Source organism: Lissotriton vulgaris, unplaced genomic scaffold (assembly GCF_964263255.1).
Source record: "Lissotriton vulgaris unplaced genomic scaffold, aLisVul1.2 SCAFFOLD_3282, whole genome shotgun sequence".
Lineage (NCBI taxonomy): Eukaryota > Metazoa > Chordata > Amphibia > Caudata > Salamandridae > Lissotriton > Lissotriton vulgaris.
Genome location: NW_028248677.1, coordinates 89141 through 107895, shown reverse-complemented (window position 1 = coordinate 107895; position 18755 = coordinate 89141). Strand labels below are relative to the sequence as shown.

Genomic DNA, 18755 nt, shown 5'->3' with positions numbered 1-18755 from the left:
CAGCCTCTAACACCCTCAACTCCGACAGTGACCATCACCACAGACGCAGCCCTGAAGGGATGGGGCGCTCACATGGAGGAACTCAAGGTGAGGGGTCTTTGGACGCCAGCAGATGCGACAAAGCACATCAATTACCTCGAATTGAAGACAATCTTCCTTGCACTGAAAGCCTTCCAGACAAGACTGTACAGGCAAAGGGTGTTGCTGCAGACAGACAACACCACTGTGATGTTCTACATCAACAAACAGGGTGGAACACAGTCAACAACGCTTTCAACGCTGGCACAGGAGATATGGAGATGGGCCATCCCTCTCCAGATAGACCTGCTAGCCATACACCTACCAGGGAAGGAGAACATTCAGGCAGACTGGCTGAGCAGACAGACATCGGCATCCCACGAGTGGGAGCTCAATGCTCAGGAGACAAGGTGGCTGTTCAACTGGTGGGGAACGCCATCAGTGGACCTGTTTGCAACACGCCAGAATGCGAAATGCCGAAACTTCGCATCCAGACAACACGAAGAAGGGTCCCTTGGGAATGCCCTATGGATAGACTGGTCCGGGACATTTGCTTACGCTTTTCCCCCGATACCACTGATACACAGAGTACTGAGCAAGTGCAGAGCGAGCAACATGACCCTGATACTGGTCGCGCCACAGTGGGGGAGGCAGACATGGTACTCGCAGATCATGGAGATGTCACAGTGTGCACTCCACAGATTCGGCAGAAGAAAAGACCTGCTCTCCATGCAGAACGGAGAGGTGCTGCACCCAGAACCAGAGAGCATGAGCCTAGTAGCATGGCTCCTGAGGACATAGAGTTCGCACATTTGAGACTGCCAGAGAGCACCCTCAGGGTCCTTCGGGAGGCACGAAGGCCCAGCACACGGAAGTGCTATGTCGCTAAGTGGAAAAGATTCACGATGTGGTGCAGGCGGGAAAGGCTTCACAATAAAATGAAGAAGGACTCCACAGTGCTAAAGTACCTGACGCACTTACTGGAGAAAAACCTCATCTCGTCCTCCTTGAGAGTTCACTTGGCAGCTATAGTGGCCTACACAAGGGGTGAGATGGGCAGAAGCTTCTTCACATCACAAGTTGTCAAGAGGTTCCTGGAAGGAGCGAAGAAGATCGCACCACCCAAGCGTGTGCCACCACCAGCATGGAACTTAAACGTAGTCCTGACGGAGCTCATGAAGGAGCCCTTTGAGCCACTTCACAAGGCCTCCTTACAGATGCTAACTATGAAAACTGCTTTCCTGGTTGCAATAACGTCCTTACGCAGAGTGAGCGAGCTGCAGGCGCTAACGCTACAGGAACCCTACTTACAAATACACAATGATAGGGTTGTGATGAGGACCGACCCACACTTCATGCCGAAGGTGGTGTCCAAATTCCACATGAACCAGTCCATACAGATACCGAGTTTTTTCCAAAAACCAACCACTAGCGCAGAGCGAGCTCTGCACACCCTAGACGCCAGAAGGGCGGTCATGCATTACATTGAAAGGACAAAAGGACACAGGAAAACGAAACAGTTCTTTGTGTCGTTCGCCAACAGTTACATGGGCAAGGCAGTAACTAAGACCACTATTGCACGCTGGATCGCGCAAACAATCCAACTCTGCCACAAAAGGGCAGGACAAGAACTGGCAGAGGGGGCACGTGCCCACTCCACTAGGAAAAAGGGGGCTACAATAGCCTTCCTGGCCAATACACCCATACAAGACATATGCCTGGCGGCAACATGGGCTTCGGTGCACACATTCACGAAGCACTACTGCGTGGATGTTCAGATGAACAAAGAAGCACAAGTCGGACAAAGGGAGCTCCAGCATATATTCAGAAACCAGAGCTCATCTTCCACCCAGCCGCCACAGAAATGAGAAACCGCTACAAAATCTATGCACAGCATAGTGAATCCAGAAAGATTCACGCTGCAAAACGAATAGTTTCTCACCTGTCGGCGTAGTTTTGCAGCTTGAAGATCTTTCTGGATTCACTAGCGAACCCACCCACCTCTGCCAGAAAGAGGAGGCTGGAGAGAGAAGAGGTGGTCAAAAAAAAAAAAAGGGGGAGAGAAGTAAGAGAATATAAGGATAAAGCGATAAAAAAATTCTCACCTAAATACAACATTGCCATTGCTTCGGAAACGAAAGGAACACGGAAAAAAGAATCCGAAGATGGCGCCCAAGAGTGGGAGCTTCCGCAGGAAGCATGCCGACGTCACCGGAAATGCACCCGAGGAGGTGTGACGCCGACGCCCACAAGGGCTACGAAAAAAAAACAAAGAAAAGACTACGAATCCGGACCCAACCACAAGACTGCGGAATATGCACAGCATAGTGAATCCAGAAAGATCTTCAAGCTGCAAAACTACACCGACAGTTAAACTATTCGATACAGTCTGGGACTTTGTCAATATGAACTCCACCACACCTTAATGGATTTACACTTCTCAGCTCATTAAACCCATATTGCCAGATTCACTTAGTATTAAATGTTTTTATTCAGAGCTACAAAAAACTTCCGACCCATGCATGCCATGGTACCGGTTACACATAGAGGGCATTATAGAGGTGCCCCCCTGAAAAACGACTTAACTCTATTGTCCTGGCTGAGAGATTGCTTGCCAGCTGCCACCCCCAGACATGTTTCTTGACTCCTAGGTCGAAAGTCTCCGCTCTCGGGGTCCTGAAATAATGCACATCCTGGGCAGAGGTGCCAAGCCTCCTTCCCCAGAATGGGTAGGGTCCACGAAGGGGAAGCCTTAGAGGTTTGCCGCCTTAGTTAGCTAACCTAGCCATTTTCTACTCCCAGCAACTGACCCCCACTGCTTCTAACTCCCACTTTGGGGAGGGGGGAGGGGGGGAGTATAAGGAGAATCAACATAAAACCCAAGATAGGAGGAGTGGTGTGACCACGTTCGCGTTCCGCCCCCCCCCCCCCTCCTCCTCACCTCGGGTGGATAAGGCAAGGCGAGGCACAACTCTGTCCTCATCATCTTGAAGATGCGGGACCCAGCCAACCAGAGAGGGGCTTATGCTCCCTTCGCACTGGAGGGTGGCAAATTAGGGGGTGTACACACCCCATGGAAGGAACTCATTGGTCCCGACCTGTAACGCCCCTAAATGTAGTATTTAGAGGCAACCCCGTACCTTGCCACCTCAGAAAAGCAAGGAGGACTGAAGAGCCTTTTATGTAGGAAGAGGAGGAGGACACCAATCGCCTTTTCTCCTGCCCTACCGGCCATTCCCGACCTCAACCTGCTCCAGCTGAATCCGGCGTGACCTGCAGCCAGCAGCCCCCCAGAACCCAGAGGACCTGCTCTGACTTCCCTATAAAGACTTTGTCTCCCGTGAACACCGGACTTAATCAAGCACCAGACTCTGGCTCTGGCAGAATCTGAAAGTCTGCACCATTCTGCACCCAACTCCCACAGCCTGAATTAGAGTAGCCCAACACCACGAGGAGGTCCCCCCAGCAATCCTGACCTGGTATCTGGTAACTCCTGACCTCCCTCTGACGCCTGCAGCCTCTAGCTGGAGGGTCCACCCTACTGCGACCGGAGTTGGTACGGAAACCTAATGCCTAAAGGCACCCCTGCAACCGACGGCCTTAAGTGGCCCAACAGACGGTGTCTAGGCATTCCCCTACATCCCAGCTTACCTCTCTAGCCAGTGGTTGCCTCAAGAGAGCCTCCTTGTCCGAGCCTGCAGTCTTTGTTCCGACTGGAGATCTCCCATTGAAAATAACAAGGCACCTAAGGCCAACCCAGCACCCGGCTGCCCTTGTGACGATTTGGGTGCACCTTGTGTGCTAACTTGGATCCCCCTTTGCCCTGAGCTTAACCCTAGGAGCTTTGCTCCCTCAACCCAGTGGCTTGCCCGAGAACAGCCACCAACCGACGGCCCCCTTGCCCCGTAGGTTAACAGTGGGCTTTGGCACCCGGCCGCCCTAGTGCCGCCGAGGGTGCTCTTTGCGTGCATTCTTGACCCTGGGTGAACCCTTGTCTCAGAAACTGAACCCTCAAGACTGTTTACTTACCTGCATCACACTTTGTAGAAAAAGTAATCACAAAGTAATCCAAAACAATCCAATAGTAATTAAAACTGTTTTTAAACATTGTACCAACCTGTAACAAAGCTAACTTCATCAGCTTGCATTTCCTTACCAACCTGTTTTGAAAAGTACAACTTTACTTACCTGTATCAAGTTTGGCTAGGAAATAAAATACAACTAAAGAAGTTGATTTTATTTCTGATCGAAAAAATATTGCCCCAGTGATACTCTGGGTGAAAGTCTGGCTTATGGAAGAGTTCACGCCCACATGAGAAATGATTAAGGATTGCATTTTACTGGATAATGCAGAAGCCATCTCATGGCTTTGCTATGTGAAAGGAAAACTTGATAAAATTGGCCTAGAGCATTTCTTTGACAACCCTAAAAGTATTGATATAAGCACGAAATTTACTATAAAAACGCATATCGTGTTGAGATTGACAATCACCGAAGGCCAGCAAGGCGACTATCACATACCGATCAGCCTTTTTTATAGCAGCAATTTTATTTGCCTTTTACCCGGAACGTACAGTCTATATTTCTGCTGACCAGGTTTAGGCCCTGTACATTGCACTTTTTGGGGCCTTTCTTAAACAGGCTGGATGGTGCAATAACCTTACATCTTACCCCTGTGACAACCTGTCCCAACAAAGCACCCTGCACTTTACCCTTTTTTGCGCACTCTACAAGGTCCCAAGATTTTGGTCCCTTATACCACTCCTAAAAAATATCAGACCATGTAATTTTCAGGAGGGTTTTAATTTTTTATTATCCTTGTCTACTGAAGGAACCTGCATAGCTGTATTACATTTTATCAGAATGGCGTTATCAATAAGGAAGCAATATGAAATGTAATCAAATTCTGACATCTCCTTTTAGAAACTTGTTTTTTAAACCTGTTTGAAAATCTTGATATATATGTGAGCTGTATGATTTTATTGCAATTTTCTATATATCCAATTTTTATGTGTGTTTTATGAATGTTTTACTTTTATGGTTAATTCTACCCGAATAAAGTTATTCTTGACTTAAAGAAGCATTTTTGATACAATCAGTTGGTTTGACTTCAGTCTTTAAGTGTGTGACATCATTTCTTGCCTGACTGTGTACAATAAATGCTTAACACTACTCTCTGATAAAGCCTTACTGCTCGCCCACTCTACCACAAATTGAGAGTAAGAAATTATCTACTTTTACCTCTGCCTGCCTTTGGTGATCCACTGGACTCTCTGCACACTATACCTTACTTTGGTATAGTATATACAGAGCTAGCTTCCTACACTTTTGAATAAGGGTATCCCAAAAACAAAACAATCACCAGCTAGATACATTTTTCATGTATAATTCTGAATCGCACATCTATGAGCAGACTACTTTCTGGAACTGTTAGCGCTCTTTCTGCAAGAAGTATGGTAGCCTTTTTAAAGCAGTGTGACATCAATTTCAGAAAGACAGCAGTGTTCGAACAAATAGTGCTCTGGAACCTCTTTCATAATGTGAGCCTCATTTTCTGCCTTGCACTGTGTTTTTACCTGTTTTGCTAATCTTGATTCAAGTGTTGATACTATCAAATATCGAATGTTAGAGAAGAAAGTGAGTTGCTTTCTTGTTAATTTGGTTCTCCTGCATTGGTATCTTTCATAGATTCTCATGTGACTCTTCCTCATCCCCTTTCATGATGCTTGATAGCTTGGCTTCATTTGCACTGTCACAAACTAGAAAATCTGGCATTTGAAAGCTTTTGTCAGGCAAAAAGCTGTGTGATCTGGTGCCTGATTGACTAAAGTTAGGCTCTCAGAATGCAGTGGACTGTTTGTATGTAATCTGTGGCTATTTGAAATTCTATTTTGTATGATAGTAAAGTGCTTTGCTGACATTGATTACCGAGAGTGGTGGGAAATGATTCAAGCATATGAATCTATGAAAGATACCAATGCTGGGAAAAAACGGTTCAGAAACATATTTGTTATGTGACTAGACTACAGTACGATTGCGCAACCGATTCATCGGGGCAAGCCTACAAAGAGTATTGTCATGACACAACTGACTACTTTTGCACTTCTAGAAAAGACCTTGTTTGCTTTTTTAGAACCATTCTGAATGGAAGCCACTCTATTGCAAAGCATGTGTACTTGTACGTGATAATCTCCCCCTGCCCCTCATCTTCCCTATATCATCTGAGTATTAAAATCTCTTGAAAGAAACATTAAACCTTTTAATTCTCTCCCTCCCCACTTCCTACTCTTGCTCTGCCTCCCCCTTTTTCCCTTGCTTTGGTCTTCTCTCAGGGTGACATGATGATGATGGACGAAGAGATCTCAGTGGTGGATGGAGAAGAAGGTATGCTGTATCCATAGTGATCAAAGTTCATACTATGATAAAAACAACTGTAAAATGCTCATCTTTTTCATGAATCAGATGTTGTCTGTTCAATTCTACTGATCTTTCTTTAATGTATGTTGAATAACAAATATTTTCCTTTCAAACATACAGCTGTCTAGTGTTTGATAATGCTGTGTGATTGCTGTGGTTATTTAGATTGCTGAAAAAATGCCAAGTTAATCCATTCTGGTGGTATTGTTTGATTTGGGGCACGTTGGAATAATGCTACGTTGTTAGTACCATATCATAGTTTTTGAAGTAGGACTTGCACAGAAGACAAGGTAATTCTTTGTGTACCCTTCATTCAGTTCATTTAGTGATACTATTGCTTATAAGTTGGCTGTTTGCTTGTCTTAGGAGAGCACAGATTCCCATTTGGGTTGAACTCTTACACAGTCATACAAAGAAATATGCTTGTCTCTAGAAACTTTCACTTTCGATGGAGACTTGTAGCTACAAAATTTTCACCTTTTGAATGTTCCCTGGATCCGAAAACTTTCCAGCAGTATCTCTGCGTGCCAGTAGTTGGCTCTGTGCTGCTTCGCACTTATGCCATTCTGCACCTTAAATGACTCGCTGGCTTATATATGTGCCACTCCCACACTCTGATGTCCGTTCCTTTCTTTTTGTGCCACCAGCTATGGATCCGGAGCTGCCTTTGGCCTCTTTAAGACCCTTACTTGGCTATAAAATTCTGTTTTCAGTGTGCAGGGTAAATGACATGGCCCAAAACAACAGGTTGTATGCCCTTTAAGAACTGTCACAAACAAATGCCTGTGCTCAATCCTCATCAGATTTACCTGTGGTGCCTGGGATCATTTCACAACTCTAAGGCCTGCAGTGACTACGCTCCGATGAACCCAAAGGCCAAATGAGACCGCTAGGATAAACCTGACATCTCCAAACACCTGAAGATGAAGACTAAGCGCCAAGACTGGTCCAAGTCGAAAATTCAGTCTATTTCCCTTTGGAGATCCAGAAGTCGCTGAAGCCATTCCAGGGGACTGTTTTCGTCTCAGTCAAACCTGTTTTGTAAATTGAGGAAATCGTAAGTGGGATTTGAACCCTTCCCATCACTCACATCCTCCTGGCACCGTACTACTCTATCTTGCTCCCAAAGTCGTTCAACTTAAGAGCCTATACTGCAACTTATCCCTGCGCAACGAGAGTTTCCCAGGCTGTCTGCTACCCTAAAACATATCAGAGATCCGCGCAGCCATGCTCTTACTCTTTGGATTTTCCCTACTCCCTCTATCGTACACCTGCAGGCCACACACAGCCAAGAGGTTCTCCTTCTGGAATACTGCCAGCGAGTTTACCCTTGGTGCCCGTTGACCCTCTAAGTTCACTACGGCATCCACTTCTGGATCTAATTCTGAGTCCGGCACCGCGGTCCACGCTTGTTTCAGGTACTTCGCCACTGATGCCTGCCTCCATTGACAGCGGAAGACAAGGTCCCAGTTTTCCTCTGGCTAGCAATACCACAAGGAGAATTGGTATGAAGACCTGGAGGAGGCTAGTGGTTTTAACACCACCCCTTATTTGGGGCTTCTTTTACCACCTGGACCTGACACGGAGGAGCATGCTTCTTACACCATGGTAATGCATAGAGTGGCAAAAGTCTTTGACTTCCAACTCCTCACGTTAGAGGTCCAGACCGATGTTCTGATCAAACTCATCCAGTCTAGGCAAACATCCACTGAGCCCCTCTTGCCTTTTTCAAGGCGTTCACTGATACCTTAATAGGGATGTTGGGCATCGGCTAAATCGATCTCTCGCACACCGGTCAACCGCCAGATTGCACAATGCCACTTTCTGCCCTGGGGCGACAGTCGTTTTTGTATTAGCACTCCTCCTCTGAAAGCTTGGTGGTGCAGGAGTCTACAAGCAGGACTACGTATTACCAACCACTCCCCCTGGCAGGGAGTCACGACCGGTGGTAACGTTTGGTAAGGGTCTTCTCGTCCACTAACTTAGTGCTTCAATCTGTTAGTGCCAGCTGCCTTCTGGAGAGCTATTACCATCCCGTTGGTATTCCGTGGTTAAGTCTTGCCAGCTGTATCGGAAGATTTTCAATCTTTCCTCGCCCTGGCTATACAGGATGGTTGTGACACGGCCAAGTTTACAGTTCAATTTATTATGGTTTTGACACCACTCATTCCATCGGACAAGCTATTGGCATTTTTCGCCATCTCCTGCCCTACTTGGCTCGCCCAACCGCAGGAGAGTAGGGCAGGCTCTCTGGGCTGATCTGCCCCACCTCGCCAACCGCTCCATTCTAACGCTTCTTTTGCAGCCAATTCACCCACACCCAAGTGCCCAGCATTTTTGATAACCACTGCCTCCGCACTCAAGGTCAACAGACCACCCAGTCAACTTTTGTGAGTGCTTAGCAGAGCACAGCCTCCTGGTGGGAGCCAGTATCCAACAAGTGTTGATGGGGTGGCAGGATCCAACGATTGTTGTCAGGTTGGCAGGCCTTAACATTATACAGGTGGTTTGTGCAAATTGTTTGTGAGGGATATGCCCTGCCATTTCTTTTCACTCCACCCCTCTGCAGAAAGCGGCTCTTTATGTAATATACCAAAAAGAGGTAAATTGTGTAAACAAAATCGGGTATCCCTTATGAGTGGACAGGGGCTTACGTTAACATTTCCAAGGTGCTCTCTTTGTGGTCGTGTGGTTGAGCAACCTTAGGCTTATCAAGAAGGAGTGTTAGACATTTGTTTCATACACACAGTCAATACATAATATACACACACTCAATAAGGAGACCCACACCAACATAGAAGAATAGCACCAAGAACTTAATTATTTGGCAAGTACTTTTTATAAAGCAGTTTTAAAGAAAACAAGTAAACATACTTGTATTGTCTCTTATGCGGTAATGTATGACACATATTTTGCATATGGGTACTTAGTAGTGACTTCAGGACTAATCTTCTAGAGTTAAGGTAAGCATGGGGCAAGCTCCAAGGCCACGCCAACAGGTCACCTCGGTAGGCTTTGGGGCATCCAGGTGCAGAGGTGCTTTTCAGCGTTGGGAGCCCCTTTGGTTTAAATGGGAAACTGACCTGGGGAAAAGAGACTGCAAGCTGGGACTGTGATGCCAGTCCGGTTGAAGCCACAACAGGCTTGGTTCTTGAAATGCTGGAGGCACATAGGGACACCATCATTCCACTTCTCCTCTGGCTGTGGGGCTCAGGTGCAGTGGTGCTTTTAGGCCTTGGTTCCTTGGTGCGGAGACACTCGCTGTTGAAGGTGCTTACACAGAGGCTACATATGGTAACAGGTAGTCCAGTGCGGGCAAACTCAAGTTGGGGTTTGGCTCTGGAGAATTTCAGGACGTCGTTGGCACTGTTTGGACCACTACGACTCAGGATAGAGGGCATGGGTGAAGTGGTACTTGGCAGTTTATGCACTAGCGAGATCAGTACTCATTAACATTGTGTTCGAGGCATATGGGCTGCAGACCACACACTGTAGCATTAGATCACAATCTGGTGGTGGGCCCGGATGATTACACTTTGTTGTTGTCTTTGAAGAGTCTTTGTCTGTTGAGTGACTCCTCCCTTAGATCGTAGTGCGCATGGGCATCGACTCCCTCATCAGATAGTTTTTTTCCGCCATCGGGCTCGGATGTGTTCATCATTCGGTCCCGTTTCCAAACTCTTTTCGAACCCATAAATCGATCTACAACATCGACATAGTCTTCAACACTAATTCCGGTTACCCGCGTCGAAGAAAGGATACACTTTTCGATTCCAGTGTTCGTCGGGTCCAACTGCGCCATTGGGCCTTTGGCTCATGGAAAGAACACCCTTCAAGAAGTGCCCTCAGTGTGGACACGAATTTCCCCACACTGACCTTCATGAGGTTTGCAACCTGTGCTTGTCTCCAGAGCACGAGAGTCATTCCGGTCCAAGAAAACCATCAGGGACCGTCAAACTCGAAGAGCTATGGAGCAGTCATCGTCGTTGACTCCAGACCTAATCATCGACTAGGCGCTGATCGAGGTAGACACCGAACACAGCAAGAAGATGTCGCTTCCGAAGCAGAGAATTCAGCTGCAGTAGACGAGGATCGATCCGAAGATGACTATCTTCTTCCAGCTGGTCAACAGGTCGTGAGTAATTGCGTCAACCCTGTTCCCCCGACCATATCGGGACATGCTTCGGTTCCACCTCCACCTTCGGGTCCAGGTGCACACCGACCAAAACCTTCCGACGCCCCGCCTTCAGGCTCGGCAGCGAAGAGTACTAAAAAGCCTCCAGTCAACTCGGGCTCGATTCAGTCTGTCGGTCCCGAAAAGCAGAAGGTACTAAAGCCAAAGTCAACACGCACCGAAACATCCATCGGTTCCGAAAACAGGCGAGCCGAGACAGTGTTCGGCGCTGTTGCAAAGTCATCCTGTGCCCTGGGCACCCCCCAACTTTTTGCTGACTGGAACTGGTGGTAACTGACTCTGACTGACCCTGGGCCCTGTTTAACCAGGCCCAGTGCCAAGCTAAAGGAACACATTAGAATACAGTTAAGACACCCAACATACACTAGGGTACACTATGGTATGGTGGGGTACCCCTGTAATTGGCATGGCCTACCCCATAAGCCCCTAGTATGTAATAGGGCAGGGGATTGAAACTACCTAGAAGTCTCCAGTATCCTGGTGCATGGCAGTTTAGAGGCCAGCAGATTTTGTGCACTAGCATGTGGTCCGTGTAAAAGCATCCCTGGTGGCCAGGACAGCTTTTAAACATTAAATTGTGCCCAAACTCGACTTTGGGGGTAGGGGCCCTTAAAAATGAAAAAACTACCATGTGTTTGCATATATGTGGGGACCCCCAGGGTCACCCCTAGGTATCCGAGGGGTGGGGGGACAAATATCTATAAGGAGCGCGCTTATAAAATGAGTTTTTTATATGCCTGGGAAAGTGAAATTTTACATTTCACTCCCCACATTGTATTAAAGAGCTGCTCAAATTCGACTTTGATGCTAGAAGAATTGGGTAAGGATGACCTGCAATATTTCTGCAGATTCAGAACCCCTGAAGTCTCCTCTAGTTGCACAGGGGGTGTGGGTCCTGTAGAAATTAGGGAAATACATATTAAATATGGTTTTATAAGCCCTGGATCTTGAAAAGTGGCCCAGGTCATTTTCCCCATTGCAAACCCCATGGCCCATAGGTTAACATGGTAGGAAGTGATTGATTAATAAATATTGATAGGAGAGGACTAGCTGGACCATTCAAAGACTTCCCAGAATGGTAGTAGTAAATCCAACAATATTATATTGTTGAATTTCTGCTAAAGTGTACATACAATAAGTTATGAGACTTTCTTGTTTGTAAGTCCAAATTCAGCCTTTCAGTGGTCTGCCCTGATTGGTCAGAGTTGAGTAGATTAGCAAGGTTGCTGGGAGGGCAGTGTGCTGTTCTATAGGAATGCCAGGAGGTGGCGTCGTAAACTATGCTCTTCGAAGGCAGAGGGGAGGCCTGGGTTTCAGTCCACGATGACAGTCTTGACCCATATTCAGGGCTAGGCTTAAGGAAGGTATGTGCAGATGGTAGGGGGAGACATCCCAGGGGGTGTGTTTAGCCAGCTCTTACCTCCTTGCTGGAAAATCAGCCATCATGGATTTGGAAGACTGATGCACTCTGGGAAAAACTAATGCCACACTCCACCAGAAGTGGTCATAACTAGGAGGAGTTGCCCTGCTCTCATTGTTCAGCAGTGACCTGGTGCTTTACCCAGAGAATTTTGAATAAGTATCTGAGAGGATCAGAGCACTCCGGATCTGCTGCTTGAAACTGAATGAAGCAAGAAGTGCCCTGCTGGAAAGTTTTGCTGTGCAAGGAACTCTAAGGCCTGACCTATGAAGACTGCACCATCTGAAACTACAGCCCTGTGGATTACCTTGCTGCCAAAGGACTCAAGAGTGGAAAGTCCCTGCAAAGCTACAGGTTAACAGAGCTCGCCTTGACAGCCCCACAAAGAATTCAAAGCCTGGAGTACCAGTGGTTTGGTAAGGGTTTTGTTCAAGTGGATTGCGGAATTGAAGTTTCACACTTTCACTGACCCTCTTGGAGATTCCAGAACCTTGGATTGTGTGTTGGATACTTTGGGACCCGCAAGCAGAACTCCAGGAAGGTGTTCTAACTCGACCCCGCTTGCTGAAGAAGGCGACCCACTACAGTGGTGAGAATTCTTCAGAACAATTTATAAAGGTGTGTACCTGACAGAGAAACCGAAATGACTTAAGGGGCACTGTTGGTTTCTAAGCACTAGAAAGTGACTAATCTTTAAAAATTCATATCTCTGGTTACTTATAGTGGATTATTTTAGTTTTGGTGTCATTTAAAAGATACAAATATTACCTATTTTGTATCAATTAGTGTTGGATTTTTATTTTGTGTTGTGTCTTAATTATTTACTGAAATGGTGTTTTTAAATGCTTTACATATCTGTCTTTGAAGTTAAGCCTGTCTGCTCGCAGCCACGTTACCAAGGGTTGAGCAAAGAAATACTTTTCTAAGACCTAAGCTGAGTCCTATCATGTGTTAGTGGCCTTATTGCCAATGACAGACCTACATTTGCCCCTACCATTAACCCACTTTCCAACATTTGGTGTTCAGCGGTGTGGATGAAGACTTGTGTTTTAAAAAGTACACCTTTAAGTGAATAATTTAAGATTATAAAAAACCTCTAAAGTGCCTTAGAACACAACATTTGAATTTGATTTTTCGAATTTGGACTACACTTGGACTATTAATCCATTGTTTTGATTTTTCCAAATTGTTCTAAGTTTATTGTGCCTAGTTTTTTGTGACCCAAAACTAGGGAACCATGGAGCTGGACCTGGCTAAACTGTCCCAGTTTAAGATGGCGGACCTTAGAGAACAGTGTAGGCTTAGGGGGCTGCATCCTGCCAAGAAGATGAGGAAGGCAGGGTTGCTTGAGTCCCTAAAGGCCTGGGCCAGGGCAGCGGAGGAGAACCCAAGGGGGTGGGAAGATGTCCCCCCAACATCACCCGAGAGGGGGGTGAGGATGAGACCTTTCCCATTGTGACTAGTGTTAGCCAGGTTAATCAAGGTGGTGGTGGGAGTGGGGAAGGGTCCCTTACTCGGGTACCACTACTGTCCCTTGCAGAGAGACAGCTTCAGGCTCAATTAGAGTTGATTTCCTTGGAGAAGGAGAAATTCAAATCGGCCAAGAGAAAATCGGATAGGGAGGAGGAGAAAAGGAATGGTCGCAGCGAAAGTGAAGAAGATGCTGAGATGTCCAGGGGTGGTAGATGTAGGAAGGTGGATACCTGACTATGGTTGCCCCCAACTTTTTGCCTGGTGTTTTGCTGGTTTTCCGATTTAGTTGACCTGGGGCCCTGCCAATCAGGACCCCAGGCCTACTGCTCTCTCTCTAAAATGGATTCCATGTACCTTAGGTACATTTCCAATTGGTACTGGGCCACCTTATCAGACCCTGTAACTCAGGACATAGGTGTACCCAGGGCCTACCAGGGGCTGAAGCATGTATTATGCCACCCCTGGATGGCCATCTAAATCTGACACAACTGGCTGCACGACAGCTGGGGCAAGGTGGTGTAATCACCCTTTGCTTTAGATATAGTATACCTATATCTAACCCTAAAAATGGACACACAGATTCCTATCAGTCACTCCTATGGCAGGCCTAGACAATCCTGAAGGCAGAGTGCGTGGAATCGTGTGAGATGGTGCTCTGGCATGAGCTGAGCCCGTTTGCAGCTTGCGGAACCAAGTCCTAATAGCTGTTCCGTGATAACGCATACCATATACTCTTAAGTGCATTATTATCCTCGCGGTTAAATGCTATCTCTGGTATCGCTTTATCAAAACATGTCGAGTAAGGTGTCATACGAATTGGAATACTAACCCCTCGCTAATTCTGGCGACGGGGTTAGCATTCCACCCTTCTAGAGGGACACGACGTGTGTAACTGTGAACCCCGGTTAAAGTTAACTCAAGCCTCAGCATCACAAAATGGATGCTGCCACCACAGACACGAGTCTGATCCCCTGCAGCTGGGAGTCCTTCCAGCGAGGGGAGCTTGGACAAAGGGTTTCCTGTCAGGGGCGGTGCTCGCACCATCCCAGACAGGGTTTTGTGTATCCTGGGTAGGCAGGGCTTTACAGGAAAGTGACTGCAAGTGGCACCCCGGTGCTCACTACGCATCTGCCGGCTAGAACCAGTTCCAGGGGCACACCAGCCCCTGGCCTGGGGAAAGTCCGGCATGGGAGAGGGGTGTAACCACCCCCCTTCCTGGTCCCACCCCTAGGGCAGGACCTAATCGCGTACCCACCCCTTTCTTTAGGATAAAGGCAGGAGCGGGGACCCTTCCAAATTAGATCATCTTTGAATCAAGAAACTACTTTCCACGAAAGGAACTCTCGACTCTTCTCAAGATTTCTCCCTTGTGACTAAGGAGTAGTCACCCTGCATCCGCAGGCACCATCTAAGAACTCTGCGGTTTGCTGCACGTCCTTCCTCCGGAATCCGACTGACCAGCTCAACGAGACTCCGCTTCCCTGGCACCTCTGACCTCTACCTACCTCTACAGCTAAGCTGAGAACCGTAGGTGCGACGAGACCTCGAGGGACCGGCCATCATCAGAACTGCACGACTTCTATCCAGCACGACCGCCGAGGGATCCTCTGGTGAGTGCTTTGGGGTCCGAGAAGCCCCGACCCTGAGCAGCTCCAGCACCGAAGACCCACCCCCAGCATCCACGAGATCTGCGTGGGGCCCTTCTGCTTTTTGGCTGCTCACCGCGTTGTCTGGCTACTAGCCCGCTGGCTTGTGGCCTTCCCGACGACGACCAACGACGACAACACTGCTGGTCTGGTTGCTCCAGACTGGCCGTTGCTCCCTTCCAAAAGAGGAGCACCCCGGACCCTCCTGGTCCACTCCAGACGCCATTTTAGGTCCACCGCGTGGGCTTGAATTTGCCTAGACTTGTTGCCCCAATCCTGGGTCCAGCGACATCGACAGCATCAACCATCGTGGGACAGCTTGCACCTCCATCCTGGTCGCCGACAACGCCTCCTGGTCCGTGAGACTGCAGAGCCCAGCGTCGCCCACTCACCTGGTCGAGGTGACTACCATCCGTTGCCATCCTGGTGCCCATCTGATCACTGGCTAGTGATTAAGAACTTGGTCCCCTCTGCTTTCAGGTGTCTTCCATCTTCGATCCAGGCTTGGATCACTTCGAACAATATTCACTGGTCGCCTGCCAGCAACTCTTTCTTCAGGCTCCTGGTTCGTCAACGAGGATTCCCGACGTCTTTTCAGACCTATGCAGCCGCAGCCCCTGGGCTAGGTAACTTCGGCATTTCTGTGCCCCAGCATAGCCTCACTATCCAAGGGTCCAGATCCACTTTCATTTTCAACCTACCTAGTCGGGTTCGCCCGAGAACACTAACTTTGCTTTTACTGGCCTCCATAGACTTTGTCCCGCATCCCGCGTGAGAGTGCACACTCTGCACCCGAGTCCCCTAGGCCTCCTACTAGTAATCTGAAGGTTCAGTAACGTAGTCCTAGCGATTCCAAAGCCTATTAGTCCAGTACTTACCTGCTAGTAATTTCGCATTCCACTTTCATAGTATATGGTTTTTCGTGCCCCTCGGGCATTTGTGTAAATTGTGCAACTTAAAGTATTTTCGTAAGAGTTTTGTTGTGTGCTTAGTACCCTGTCCTCATAAAGAGTACAGGGCTGTTGTGATTTAAATAAATACACTGTTTATTTTCATAACACTTGGGTGGTGTCCTTTCACTTGGTGTTCAAGGGGTATATGTGATGGTATAACAGCTGGCTTAACACGCCCTCTAGAGTTTAGCCCGAAGACTGCTCGTATCCATGCTACTAGGATAGCTGGTCTATAAGGTTGACTTACAACCAATCACCATAAGGGTTGTTTGGACTGATACAAAGTGCTCACTAGAATAGTGAACATTATATATCAGGCCAACTTCTCACAGTAGATTTGAACCTAAACTTCTTCAAAGGCATAGTACCCAAGTACACTGAGGGGGATGACATTGACAAGTGGCTAGCAGCTTTTGAGAGGACCCTTAAAATGAGTAGGGTTCACTCTAGCTATTGGGGTGCACTTCTGTGGGAGTTGATTCCAGTAGCTGGAAGGGATAGACTCCTGACCCTGAAGGGAGAGGATGCAGAATCATACCAGCAGATGAAGGCATGCTTAGTCAAGAGATTTGGTCTGACTCCAGAACAGTACAGGGTGTGTACTTAGAGGCACGCAGAAATTGAGTTTAGAGTCTTGGGTAGACTTTGTGGACGTTTCAGTAAAGGCACTGGAAGGCTGGATTGTTGGTAACAAAGTTGACACATATGAGGGATTGTATAATTTGTTTTTGAAAGAACACATTTTGACTCATTGTGCAGAAGAGAAGTTATGCCAGTATCTAGTGTACTCTAAGCTGACAGAACCCAAAGAGCTGGGGGGATCAGCTGATGAGTGGGTGAGAACCCGGGTTTCCATTCAGCACCACAGGGGTGACCAAAAGAAAGGAGGACAGGTCCCTCCCCTGGATAAAGCCCAGGGAAATGAAGGTCAAAAACCTAAGGCGTCCTGCAAAGACCCACAACAACCTGCACAAGGAGGGCGGCCGAGCCAACCCAAATTCAAAGGGAGGGGGTTTCAGGGGAAGCCTGGTAGGATCATAGTGCTTTGACTAACCAGCCAGGGCATAAGCAGGGAGATGCTGTCTGCACCAAGAAGCTCCCCCCCTAAGGGGCCATCCACAGGGATTGCCAGTGTCAGTGTATGGGTGGAGGATGGTGTACAGAACAGGCAGGTGGTGGAAGCAACCTTAGTGTCCTTGGGTGGGGTGAGTATTGCCACTCTTGCTGCCTTACCTCCAAACATGGACATGTACAGGCAGAGGCCTAAAGTGAATGGGACTGATGTTGAGACACTGGGGCTAGTGTAACTATGGTCCTGGATGAACTGGTGCCACCAGAGAGGTTGTTACCTGGTGAGTTTCACCAGGTGACCTATGCAGACAGCATTACCAAACTCCATCCCATGGCTGTGGTGGATTTGGAATGTGGAGGTGTATCTGAAAGAGACACGTTAGTGATAGATTCCTTACCTTAGAATATCCCCAGGCGTCAGACTGGATCCGGAAATTTTTGCGTAGCAATACCCCTGCGCGCTGGTAGGCGTCGTCTGCGGCTCCGCGTCCGTCGTCGGCGTCGTGAGCGCCGGGATGACGTCGTAAGAGTATATAGACGGCGCCCATGCGCGCTGACGTCAGTTCTTCTTTTTTCCGCGCCAGCTAGCGCAGATCCGGAAGAAGCTCTACCCCCAGTCACTTTTTGACTGAAAACTTTTTTGATCTTTTTGATCCTCTATTTAGTCGATTCTCGACTATCGGTGCCAGGGATGCCCGGGTTCAAGCCTTGCTCGAAGTGCGGCCGACTCATGTCGGTCACGGACCCCCATCGCCGGTGCCTGAAGTGCTTAGGCCTCGACCACGACGATCGAACCTGCTCCGACTGCCGGGCCCTGACGTCGAAGGCTAGGCGGGAGCGGTCCCGCAAGCGTCTCGAGCTGAGGCAGTCGGCCCGCGCCGCTCCAGGTCCCGGTCCCGGTCCCACGGGAGGTCGAGGGACAGGTCGCGAGGTCGGAGTCATCGATGTTCCGGGAGTGGACACCGATCGTCTGGTTCCAAGTCCTCAGGTAAGAGGCATGAGAGGTCGGAGCGACGCCATCGATCCTCCGACCCGCCCCGTCGCTCGCACGATGCGACCGGGGACTCGGGCGACACCGCCCACGCGGCTCCGCGGGAGTCGCAAGCGTCGCCGCCTGCCCCACACCTTCGAGTCCCTGGGCACGGCGCGTCGCAGGAGGAGGTCGAGAGGTACCTCATGGCCATGAGGGCCCTCCCTCCTCAGTCGGTTCCCGTGGCGCCTTCGGGCCGATCGGCTCCGTCTGGAGGTCCTTCCGGGTCGGGCGCTTCGGCCCCGACGACGTCGGGTACTTCGGGCCCGGCGCCGCTGGCGACTTCGGTCCCGGCGCCGCACGACCTCGCTGGATCCGGCTCCGGATCCGGGACCTCGCCGGTCGACCCTACGACCTCGCCGGCGCCGTCCGTTCAGGTGTCGTCCCCGGCGGCCGATGTGGTTGCCGCCCCCAATGTTTCCTACGGTCCTCCTCAGGAGTCGGAGGGGCGCCGCTGGGCGCCGATTCCGTCGGCCTTCGGAGAGTTCTATCTCCACGAGGAGGCCCTGGCTGTTAATCCTGGTCTCCAGGA

General features: G+C 48.8%; 1 protein-coding gene across 1 annotated transcript in view; it reads left to right on the top strand.

The window, feature by feature from the left end:
* LOC147663861 (ATP-dependent chromatin remodeler CHD8-like) overlaps nt 1-18755 on the top strand; it is a gene marked incomplete at its 5' end in the record, with an annotated part of 222725 nt that overhangs the window by 137479 nt on the left and 66491 nt on the right. Inside the window, one exon of the mRNA XM_086950144.1 lies at nt 6351-6402. Coding sequence (XP_086806270.1) covers nt 6351-6402 — 52 coding nt within the window. The remainder of the gene's footprint in view (nt 1-6350; nt 6403-18755) is intronic.